The sequence below is a fragment of the Oncorhynchus tshawytscha genome, linkage group LG11 (genome assembly GCF_018296145.1).
Source record: "Oncorhynchus tshawytscha isolate Ot180627B linkage group LG11, Otsh_v2.0, whole genome shotgun sequence".
Lineage (NCBI taxonomy): Eukaryota > Metazoa > Chordata > Actinopteri > Salmoniformes > Salmonidae > Oncorhynchus > Oncorhynchus tshawytscha.
In genome coordinates this window covers 49816423-49828509 of record NC_056439.1, presented here as the reverse complement: position 1 = coordinate 49828509, position 12087 = coordinate 49816423, and the positions used below count along the sequence as shown (strand labels likewise).

The window sequence follows — 12087 nt, the reverse complement described above, 5'->3', positions numbered from 1 at the left end:
TAATAGAACAGTGTTCTAACCTGTTTCAGCCACTAATAGAACAGTGTTCTAAGTTTCAGCCACTAATAGAACAGTGTTCTAACCTGTTTCAGCCACTAATAGAACAGTGTTCTAACCTGTTTCAGCCACTAATAGAACATTGTTCTAACCTGTTTCAGCCACTAATAGAACATTGTTCTAACCTGTTTCAGCCACTAATAGAACAGTGTTCTAACCTGTTTCAGCCACTAATAGAACAGTGTTCTAACCTGTTTCAGCCACTAATAGAACAGTGTTCTAACCTGTTTCAGTCACTAATAGAACAGTGTTCTAACCTGTTTCAGCCACTAATAGAACAGTGTTCTAACCTGTTTCAGCCACTAATAGAACAGTGTTCTAACCTGTTTCAGCCACTAATAGAACAGTGTTCTAACCTGTTTCAGCCACTAATAGAATAGAACAGTGTTCTAACCTGTTTCAGCCACTAATATAATAGAACATTGTTCTAACCTGTTTCAGCCACTAATAGAATAGAACAGTGTTCTAACCTGTTTCAGCCACTAATATAATAGAACAGTGTTCTAACCTGTTTCAGCCACTAATATAATAGAACAGTGTTCTAACCTGTTTAAGCCACTAATAGAACAGTGTTCTAACCTGTTTCAGTCACTAAGAGAATAGAACAGTGTTCTAACCTGTTTCAGCCAATAATAGAATAGAACAGTGTTCTAACCTGTTTCAGTCACTAAGAGAATAGAACAGTGTTCTAACCTGTTTCAGCCACTAATAGAATAGAACAGTGTTCTAACCTGTTTCAGCCACTATTAGAACAGTGATCTAACCTGTTTCAGGAACTAAGACAATAGAACAGTGTTCTAACCTGTTTCAGCCACTAATAGAACAGTGATCTAACCTGTTTCAGCCACTAATAGAACAGTGTTCTAACCTGTTTCAGCCACTAATAGAATAGTGTTTTAACCTGTTTCAGCCACTAATAGAACAGTGTTCTAACCTGTTTCAGCCACTAATAGAACAGTGATCTAACCTGTTTCAGCGACTAATAGAACAGTGTTCTAACCTGTTTCAGTCACTAAGAGAATAGAACAGTGTTCTAACCTGTTTCAGCCACTAATAGAATAGAACATTGTTCTAACCTGTTTCAGCCACTAATAGAACAGTGTTCTAACCTTTTTCAGCCACTAATAGAACAGTGTTCTAACCTGTTTCAGCCACTAATAGAACAGTGTTCTAACCTGTTTCAGCCACTAATAGAACATTGTTCTAACCTGTTTCAGCCACTAATAGAACAGTGTTCTAACCTGTTTCAGCCACTAATAGAACAGTGTTCTAACCTGTTTCAGTCACTAATAGAACAGTGTTCTAACCTGTTTCAGTCACTAATAGAACAGTGTTCTAACCTGTTTCAGCCACTAATAGAACAGTGTTCTAACCTGTTTCAGCCACTAATAGAACAGTGTTCTAACCTGTTTCAGCCACTAATAGAACAGTGTTCTAACCTGTTTCAGCCACTAATAGAACATTGTTCTAACCTGTTTCAGCCACTAATAGAACAGTGTTCTAACCTGTTTCAGCCACTAATAGAACAGTGTTCTAACCTGTTTCAGTCACTAAGACAATAGAACAGTGTTCTAACCTGTTTCAGTCACTAAGACAATAGAACAGTGTTCTAACCTGTTTCAGCCACTAATAGAACAGTGTTCTAACCTGTTTCAGTCACTAAGAGAATAGAACATTGTTCTAACCTGTTTCAGCCACTAATAGAATAGAACATTGTTCTAACCTGTTTCAGCCACTAATAGAATAGAACATTGTTCTAACCTGTTCAGCCACTAATAGAATAGAACAGTGTTCTAACCTGTTTCAGCCACTAATAGAATAGAACAGTGTTCTAACCTGTTTCAGTCACTAAGAGAATAGAACAGTGTTCTAACCTGTTTCAGCCACTAATAGAATAGAACATTGTTCTAACCTGTTTCAGCCACTAATAGAATAGAACAGTGTTCTAACCTGTTTCAGCCACTAATATAATAGAACAGTGTTCTAACCTGTTTCAGCCACTAATAGAACAGTGTTCTAACCTGTTTCAGCCACTAATAGAACAGTGTTCTAACCTGTTTCAGCCACTAATAGAACAGTGTTCTAACCTGTTTCAGTCACTAATAGAACAGTGTTCTAACCTGTTTCAGTCACTAATAGAACAGTGTTCTAACCTGTTTCAGCCACTAATAGAATAGAACATTGTTCTAACCTGTTTCAGCCACTAATAGAACAGTGTTCTAACCTGTTTCAGCCACTAATAGAATAGAACATTGTTCTAACCTGTTTCAGCCACTAATAGAATAGAACATTGTTCTAACCTGTTTCAGCCACTAATAGAATAGAACAGTGTTCTAACCTGTTTCAGCCACTAATAGAATAGAACAGTGTTCTATCCTGTTTCAGCCACTAATAGAACAGTGTTCTATCCTGTTTCAGCCACTAATAGAACAGTGTTCTAACCTGTTTCAGCCACTAAGAGAATAGAACAGTGTTCTAACCTGTTTCAACCACTAATAGAATAGAACAGTGTTCTAACCTGTTTCAGCCACTAATAGAACAGTGTTCTAACCTGTTTCAGCCACTAATAGAACAGTGATCTAACCTGTTTCAGCCACTAATAGAACAGTGTTCTAACCTGTTTCAGCCACTAATAGAATAGTGTTTTAACCTGTTTCAGCCACTAATAGAACAGTGTTCTAACCTGTTTCAGCCACTAATAGAACAGTGTTCTAACCTGTTTCAGCCACTAATAGAACAGTGTTCTAACCTGTTTCAGTCACTAAGAGAATAGAACAGTGTTCTAACCTGTTTCAGTAGAACACTAATAGAATAGAACAGTGTTCTAACCTGTTTCAGCCACTAATAGAACAGTGTTCTAACCTGTTTCAGCCACTAATAGAACAGTGTTCTAACCTGTTTCAGCCACTAATAGAACATTGTTCTAACCTGTTTCAGCCACTAATAGAACAGTGTTCTAACCTGTTTCAGCCACTAATAGAACAGTGTTCTAACCTGTTTCAGCCACTAATAGAACAGTGTTCTAACCTGTTTCAGCCACTAATAGAACAGTGTTCTAACCTGTTTCAGTCACTAATAGAACAGTGTTCTAACCTGTTTCAGCCACTAATAGAACAGTGTTCTAACCTGTTTCAGCCACTAATAGAACAGTGTTCTATCCTGTTTCAGCCACTAATAGAACAGTGTTCTAACCTGTTTCAGCCACTAATAGAACAGTGTTCTAACCTGTTTCAGCCACTAATAGAACAGTGTTCTAACCTGTTTCAGCCACTAAGACAATAGAACAGTGTTCTAACCTGTTTCAGTCACTAAGACAATAGAACAGTGTTCTAACCTGTTTCAGCCACTAATAGAACAGTGTTCTAACCTGTTTCAGCCACTAATAGAACATTGTTCTAACCTGTTTCAGCCACTAATAGAATAGAACAGTGTTCTAACCTGTTTCAGCCACTAATAGAACAGTGTTCTAACCTGTTTCAGCCACTAATAGAACAGTGTTCTAACCTGTTTCAGTCACTAGAATAGAACAGTGTTCTAACCTGTTTCAGCCACTAATAGAACAGTGTTCTAACCTGTTTCAGCCACTAATAGAACAGTGTTCTAACCTGTTTCAGCCACTAATAGAACAGTGTTCTAACCTGTTTCAGCCACTAAGAGAATAGAACAGTGTTCTAACCTGTTTCAGCCACTAATAGAATAGAACATTGTTCTAACCTGTTTCAGCCACTAATAGAACAGTGTTCTAACCTGTTTCAGCCACTAATAGAACAGTGTTCTAACCTGTTTCAGCCACTAATAGAACATTGTTCTAACCTGTTTCAGCCACTAATAGAACAGTGTTCTAACCTGTTTCAGCCACTAATAGAACAGTGTTCTAACCTGTTTCAGCCACTAATAGAACAGTGTTCTAACCTGTTTCAGTCACTAATAGAACAGTGTTCTAACCTGTTTCAGTCACTAATAGAACAGTGTTCTAACCTGTTTCAGCCACTAATAGAACAGTGTTCTAACCTGTTTCAGCCACTAATAGAACAGTGTTCTATCCTGTTTCAGCCACTAATAGAACATTGTTCTAACCTGTTTCAGCCACTAATAGAACAGTGTTCTAACCTGTTTCAGCCACTAATAGAACAGTGTTCTAACCTGTTTCAGTCACTAAGACAATAGAACAGTGTTCTAACCTGTTTCAGTCACTAAGACAATAGAACAGTGTTCTAACCTGTTTCAGCCACTAATAGAACAGTGTTCTAACCTGTTTCAGCCACTAATAGAACATTGTTCTAACCTGTTTCAGCCACTAATAGAACAGTGTTCTAACCTGTTTCAGCCACTAATAGAACAGTGTTCTAACCTGTTTCAGCCACTAATAGAACAGTGTTCTAACCTATTTCAGTCACTAAGAGAATAGAACATTGTTCTAACCTGTTTCAGCCACTAATAGAACAGTGTTCTAACCTGTTTCAGCCACTAATAGAACAGTGTTCTAACCTGTTTCAGTCACTAAGACAATAGAACAGTGTTCTAACCTGTTTCAGTCACTAAGACAATAGAACAGTGTTCTAACCTGTTTCAGCCACTAATAGAACAGTGTTCTAACCTGTTTCAGCCACTAATAGAACATTGTTCTAACATGTTTCAGCCACTAATAGAATAGAACAGTGTTCTAACCTGTTTCAGCCACTAATAGAACAGTGTTCTAACCTGTTTCAGCCACTAATAGAACAGTGTTCTAACCTGTTTCAGTCACTAAGAGAATAGAACATTGTTCTAACCTGTTTCAGCCACTAATAGAATAGAACATTGTTCTAACCTGTTTCAGCCACTAATAGAATAGAACATTGTTCTAACCTGTTTCAGCCACTAATAGAATAGAACAGTGTTCTAACCTGTTTCAGCCACTAATAGAATAGAACATTGTTCTAACCTGTTTCAGCCACTAATAGAATAGAACAGTGTTCTAACCTGTTTCAGCCACTAATATAATAGAACAGTGTTCTAACCTGTTTCAGCCACTAATAGAACAGTGTTCTAACCTGTTTCAGCCACTAATATAATAGAACAGTGTTCTATCCTGTTTCAGCCACTAAGAGAATAGAACAGTGTTCTAACCTGTTTCAGCCACTAATATAATAGAACAGTGTTCTATCCTGTTTCAGCCACTAAGAGAATAGAACAGTGTTCTAACCTGTTTCAGCCACTAATAGAATAGAACAGTGTTCTAACCTGTTTCAGCCACTAATAGAATAGAACAGTGTTCTAACCTGTTTCAGCCACTAATAGAATAGAACAGTGTTCTAACCTGTTTCAGCCACTAATGTAATAGAACAGTGTTCTAATCTGTTTCAGCCACTAATAGAATAGAACAGTGTTCTAACCTGTTTCAGCCACTAATAGAATAGAACATTGTTCTAACCTGTTTCAGCCACTAATATAATAGAACAGTGTTCTATCCTGTTTCAGCCACTAAGAGAATAGAACAGTGTTCTAACCTGTTTCAGCCACTAATAGAATAGAACAGTGTTCTAACCTGTTTCAGCCACTAATAGAATAGAACAGTGTTCTAACCTGTTTCAGCCACTAATAGAATAGAACAGTGATCTAACCTGTTTCAGCCACTAATGTAATAGAACAGTGTTCTATCCTGTTTCAGCCACTAATAGAATAGAACAGTGTTCTAACCTGTTTCAGCCACTAATAGAATAGAACATTGTTCTAACCTGTTTCAGCCACTAATAGAATAGAACAGTGTTCTAACCTGTTTCAGCCACTAATAGAATAGAACATTGTTCTAACCTGTTTCAGCCACTAATAGAATAGAACAGTGTTCTAACCTGTTTCAGCCACTAATATAATAGAACAGTGTTCTAACCTGTTTCAGCCACTAATAGAACAGTGTTCTAACCTGTTTCAGCCACTAAGAGAATAGAACAGTGTTCTAACCTGTTTCAGCCACTAATTTAATAGAACAGTGTTCTATCCTGTTTCAGCCACTAAGAGAATAGAACAGTGTTCTAACCTGTTTCAGCCACTAATAGAATAGAACAGTGTTCTAACCTGTTTCAGCCACTAATAGAATAGAACAGTGTTCTAACCTGTTTCAGCCACTAATAGAATAGAACAGTGATCTAACCTGTTTCAGCCACTAATAGAATAGAACAGTGATCTAACCTGTTTCAGCCACACGTTGGTGGTCATCATCTGGTTCTTCTCATCCTGAGGGTGAAGGATAGAGATTTGATTGATTGAGTGATAGATTAAGTGTAGAAAACATGAATGTGCGAGTTGTCTCACCACGTCTATGAGCTGTGCGATGGACAGACCAAACTTGACGATGACAATGTCGCTGATGTTTTGTACGGGGCGGGACCACTTGTTATAGCCAATGAACAGCCTGTTGAACAACTTGTCCTCTGCATGGGCATGAGTCCAGTCATCACTTAACACTGAGAAAGAACCCCCCCCCCCACCACATACACATACAAACACACACACAAACACACACAGACACACACTAGCTATAATCAGTCACAAATTAGGTGAGATTAGTAGGGGGGGACAGAGAGAGAAGTGGGGGGGTAGAGAGAGGGAGGTGGGGGATAGAGAGAGAGATTAGGTGGGGGATAGAGAGAGAGAGGTGGGGGAATAGAGAGGGATTAGGTGGGGGATAGAGAGAGAGAGGTGGGGGATAGAGAGAGAGATTAGGTGGGGGATAGAGAGAGCGAGGAGGGGGACAGAGAGAGAGATTAGGTGGGGGATAGAGAGAGAGAGGTGGGGGATAGAGAGAGAGATTAGGTGGGGGATAGAGAGAGAGAGGAGGGGAACAGAGAGAGATTAGGTGGGGGATAGAGAGAGAGAGAGGAGGGGGACAGAGAGAGAGATTAGGTGGGGGATAGAGAGAGAGAGGAGGAGGGGGACAGAGAGAGAGAGCTGGGGGATAGAGAGAGAGAGCTGGGGGATAGAGAGAGAGAGGTGGGGGATAGAGAGAGAGGTGGGGGAATAGAGAGAGAGAGAGGTGGGGGATAGAGAGAGAGGTTGGGGGATAGAGAGAGAGAGAGAGGTGGGGGATAGATAGAGAGAGAAAGGTGAGGGAGAGAGAGAGAGGTGGGGGATAGAGAGAGAGAGGGGTGGGGGGGACAGAGAGAGAAAGGTGGGGGACAGAGAGAGAGAGGTTGGGGATAGAGAGAGAGAGGGTGGGGGATAGGGAGAGAGAGAGGTGGGGGACAGAGAGAGAGGGGTTGGGGATAGAGAGAGAGAGGTGGGGGACAGAGAGAGAGAGGTGGGGGAGAGAGAGAGGGGTGGGGGATAGAGAGAGAGAGGTGGGGACAGAGAGAGAGGTGGTGGGGGAGAGAAAGAGGGTTGGGGGATAGAGAGAGAGGTGGGGGATAGAGAGAGAGAGAGGTGGGGGATAGAGAGAGAGAGGTGGGGGATAGAGAGAGAGAGGTGGGGGACAGAGAGAGAGGGTTTGGGGGATAGAGAGAGGTGGGGGATAGAGAGAGAGAGGTGGGGGATAGAGAGAGCAAAAGGTGGGGGATAGAGAGAGGTGGGGGAGAGGGAGAGAGGTGGGGGGACAGAGAGAGAAAGGTGGGGGACAGAGAGAGGTGGGGGGAGAGAGAGAGAGAAAGGTGGGGGATAGAGAGAGAGAGGTGGGGGAGAGGGAGAGAGAAAGGTGGGGGGACAGAGAGAGAAAGGTGGGAGAGAGAGAGAGAGAGAGAGAGAGAGAGAGAGAGAGAGAGAAAGGTGGGGGGAGAGAGAGAGAGAGAGAGAAAGGTGGGGGAGAGAGAGAGGTGGGGGAGAGAGAGAGAAAGGTGGGGGATAGAGAGAGAGATGTGGGGGAGGGAGAGAGAGGAGGGGGGGAGAGAGAGAGAGGTGGGGGGATAGAGAGAGAAAGGTGGGGGATAGAGAGAGAGGAGGAGGGGGAGAGAGAGAGAGGTGGGGGATAGAGAGAGAGAAAGGTGGGGGACAGAGAGAGAGAGGTGGGGGAGAGGGAGAGAGGTGGGGGATAGAGAGAGAGAGGTGGGGGGAGAGAGAGAGGTGGGGGATAGAGAGAGAGGGGTGGGGGATAGAGAGAGAGGTGGGGGATAGAGAGAGAGGGGTGGGGGATAGAGAGAGAGAGGTGGGGGGGACAGAGAGAGAAAGGTGGGGGATAGAGAGAGAGGTGGGGGGGGAATAGAGAGAGAGAGGTGGGGGAGAGGGAGAGAGGTGGGGGATAGAGAGAGAGAAAGGTGGGGGGGGACAGAGAGAGAAAGGTGGGGGACAGAGAGAGAGAGGTGGGGGAGAGGGAGAGAGGTGAGGGAGAGGGAGAGAGGTGGGGGGGGATAGAGAGAGAGAAAGGTGGGGGGACAGAGAGAGAAAGGTGGGGGACAGAGAGAGAAAGGTGGGGGATAGAGAGAGAGAGGTGGGGGGATAGAGAGAGAGGTTGGGGGGGGGGGATAAAGAGAGAGAGATGGGCGATAGAGAGAGAGAAAGGAGGTGGGGGGTAGAGAGAGAAAGGTGGGGGAGAGAGAGAAAGGTGGGGAGAGAGAGAGAAAGGTGGGAGGGACAGAGAGAGAAAGGTGGGGATAGAGAGAGAGGTGGGGGATAGAGAGAGAGGTTGGGGGATAAAGAGAGAGAGGTGGGGGATAGAGAGAGAGAAGTGGGGGGAAAGAGAGAGTTGGGGGATAGAGAGAAAGGTGGGGGATAGAGAGAGTGAGGGGTGGGGGATAGATAGAGAGAGAGAGAGAGGTGGGGGGAGAGATAGAGAGGAGGTGGGGGACAGAGAGAGAGAGGGGTTGGGGGACAGAGGAGAGAGAGAGGGGTTGGGGGACAGAGAGAGAGGGGTTGGGGGATAGAGAGAGAGAGGTGGGGGATAGAGAGAGAGAGGTGGGGGATAGAGAGAGCGAAAGGTGGGGATAGAGAGAGGTGGGGGATAGAGAGAGAGAAAGGTGGGGGATAGAGAGGTGGGGGGATAGAGAGAGAGAAATGTGGGGGGGACAGAGAGAGAAAGGTGGGGGGGAGAGAGAGAGGTGGGGGAGAGAGAGAGGTGGGGGATAGAGAGAGACAGGGGGGGATAGAGAGGAGAGTGGGGTGGGGGGATAGAGAGAGAGAAAGGTGGGGGGAGAGAGAGAGGGGTGGGGGACAGAGAGAGGTGGGGGATAGAGAGAGAGGTGGGGGATAGAAAGAGAGGTGGGGGATAGAGAGAGAGGTGGGGGAATAGAGAGAGAGAGGTTGGGGGATAGAGAGAGAGAGGTGGGGGAATAGAGAGAGAGAGGTGGGGAATAGAGAGAGAGAGGGGGGGGGAATAGAGAGAGAGAGGTGGGGATAGAGAGAGGGGTAGGGGATAGAGAGAGAGAGGGGTGGGGGGGGAGAGAGAGGTAGGGGAGAGAGAGAGGTGGGGGAATAGAGAGAGAGGTAGGGGGATAGAGAGAGAGGTGGGGGAATAGAGAGAGGGGGTTGGGGGAATAGAGAGAGAGAGGTGGGAGATAGAGAGAGAGGTAGGGGGATAGAGAGAGAGGTAGGGGATAGAGAGAGAGGGGTTGGGGGACAGAGAGAGAGAGAGAGGTGGGGGACAGAGAGAGAGAGGTGGGGGATAGAGAGAGAGAGGTGGGAGATAGAGAGAGAGAGGTGGGGGAATAGAGAGAGAGAGGTGGGGGAATAGAGAGAGAGAGAGGTGGGGGAATAGAGAGAGAGAGGTGGGAGATAGAGAGAGAGGTAGGGGGATAGAGAGAGAGGTAGGGGATAGAGAGAGAGAGGTGGGGGAATAGAGAGAGAGAGGTGGGGGAATAGAGAGAGAGAGGTGGGAGATAGAGAGAGAGGTAGGGGGATAGAGAGAGAGGTAGGGGATAGAGAGAGAGGGGTTGGGGGACAGAGAGAGAGAGAGAGGTGGGGGACAGAGAGAGAGAGATTTGAGTGTAAAGTGTTCTGCTGGGCCACTCCGCTTTCGAAGGTCATCAGGCTTTATTAGTTATGATTGGCCTTGGACCATTAATTCAATATACATCACGTCAGTAGGCTAACTGGAAGATAGATTGTCTTACATAATCAGTAACAGCTTAAAGTAACTAAACCTGTCACCTACAGAAAATAAGGCTTTAAGATCTATAGACAATACTCAGAACGGACTATACTTGAAAATACAATAATTTTATGAGTTTTGATTGTCAAGGGATATTGGATAAGTCTGAAAAAGTCAAAAGTCACAAGTCCTCAGTTTAACAACATGTAGGCTATGATGCTATACTGTTTGTGCACAGTTTAGTTGTGCGTAACGCTTCTTTTTTTTGCCGAATATAAAGCCTCACTTTCCCACTTTTATTTTCCCAGGTAGGTAAGCCTATAAATAGGTTGGCAACGCCAGTGGGCTCAGACACCGAACAAGCGAAGCGCCTGAGGCTTCAGAGACACTGTATTAACTTACCCGGGTTGATGAGGAATAAACCGTAAACCACTGCGGTGCGCGTGAATAAGAGGTATCCGCTTTTTCCTTCCATATTCCTTTTAATTTATTTTTTATTTTTTTACATATATATATATATATATATATAAACGTTCCAAGTGAACGGAAAAGTCGCGTCAAACAGTGCTTATTTCCGTGTCCCTTCGTGATCTCCAGTCCAGCCTCCCACTCTGTAACTCCTGAGAGACTGAGCGAGATGGAAGTAACCCCCTCTGTCTGCGGTGCTGTGTCCTCAACAAGATCTCACGGTTTGACTTCAGTATTCAACGTTTGTCCAGGGGGCTCAGCGTAAAATGTCGACATTTAGCCGTTCATTCAAAATGGTTCAAGCGACAACCCCTAAAAAGCAACCAATCCTTTTGAAAACATTCTATGTGGCATCGATATGGGCCAGAAACATTTATTCTATTGTAAAAATGGACTACAAAGTCGTCTCATCTAAAACCTCAGTGCCGTCACAATGAGTAAATGAAGGCAGAGTTTGATTGACAATTGTTTCAACAAATCATGCCCCGTTTTGCTCCATGTATTAATGGTCCCTCCTCCCACGTCGCTTCCCTTCGTTGAATAGGGCTCCGGTGTTTGATGGCCTCCACAGCCTCCACAGCCTCCACAGGCCCTTTACGGATCGACCACAGCCTCCACAGGCCCTTTACGGATGGACCACAGCCAACACAGGCCCTTTACGGATCGACCACAGCCTCCACAGGCCCTTTACGGATCGACCACAGCCTCCACAGCCTCCACAGGCCCTTTACGGATCGACCACAGCCTCCACAGGCCCTTTACGGATCGACCACCGCCTCCACAGCCTCCACAGGCCCTTTACGGATCGACCACAGCCTCCACAGCCTCCACAGGCCCTTTACGGATCGACCACAGACCACAGCCTCCACAGGCCCTTTACGGATCGACCACAGCCTCCACAGCCTCCACAGGCCCTTTACGGATCGACCACAGCCTCCACAGCCTCCACAGGCCATTTACGGATGACCACAGCCTCCACAGGCCATTTACGGATGACCACAGCCTCCACAGGCCCTTTACGGATCGACCACAGCCTCCACAGGCCCTTTACGGATCAACCACAGCCTCCACAGCCTCCAAAGGCCCTTTACGGATCAACCACAGCCTCCACAGGCCCTTTACGGATCGACCACAGCCTCCACAGGCCCTTTACGGATCGACAACAGCCTCCACAGGCCCTTTACGGATCGACCACAGCCTCCACAGCCTCCACAGGCCCTTTACGGATCGACCACAGCCTCCACAGGCCATTTACGGAATGACCACAGCCTCCACAGGCCCTTTACGGATCGACCACAGCCTCCACAGGCCCTTTACGGATCGACCACAGCCTCCACGGGCCCTTTACGGATCAACCACAGCCTCCACAGCCTCCAAAGGCCCTTTACGGATCGACCACAGCCTCAACAGGCCCTTTACGGATCGACCACATCCTCCACAGGCCCTTTTTGGATCGACCACAGCCTCCACAGGCCCTTTACGGATCGACCACAGCCTCCACAGGCCCTTTACGGATCGACCACAGCCTCCACAGGCCCTTTACGGATCGACCACAGCCTCCACAGCCTCCA

General features: G+C 45.5%; 1 protein-coding gene across 1 annotated transcript in view; it reads right to left on the bottom strand.

Moving 5' to 3' along the window:
- Positions 1–10660, bottom strand: part of chrna2a (cholinergic receptor, nicotinic, alpha 2a (neuronal)) — a 36241-nt gene extending 25581 nt beyond the window's left edge. Inside the window, exons 1-3 of the mRNA XM_042330594.1 lie at positions 10451–10660; positions 6349–6500; positions 6226–6270 (exon numbers count right to left, since the gene is read on the bottom strand). Coding sequence (XP_042186528.1) covers positions 6226–6270; positions 6349–6500; positions 10451–10523 — 270 coding nt within the window. The 5' untranslated portion in view covers positions 10524–10660. The remainder of the gene's footprint in view (positions 1–6225; positions 6271–6348; positions 6501–10450) is intronic.
- Between the last annotated feature and the right edge of the window lie 1427 nt (positions 10661–12087).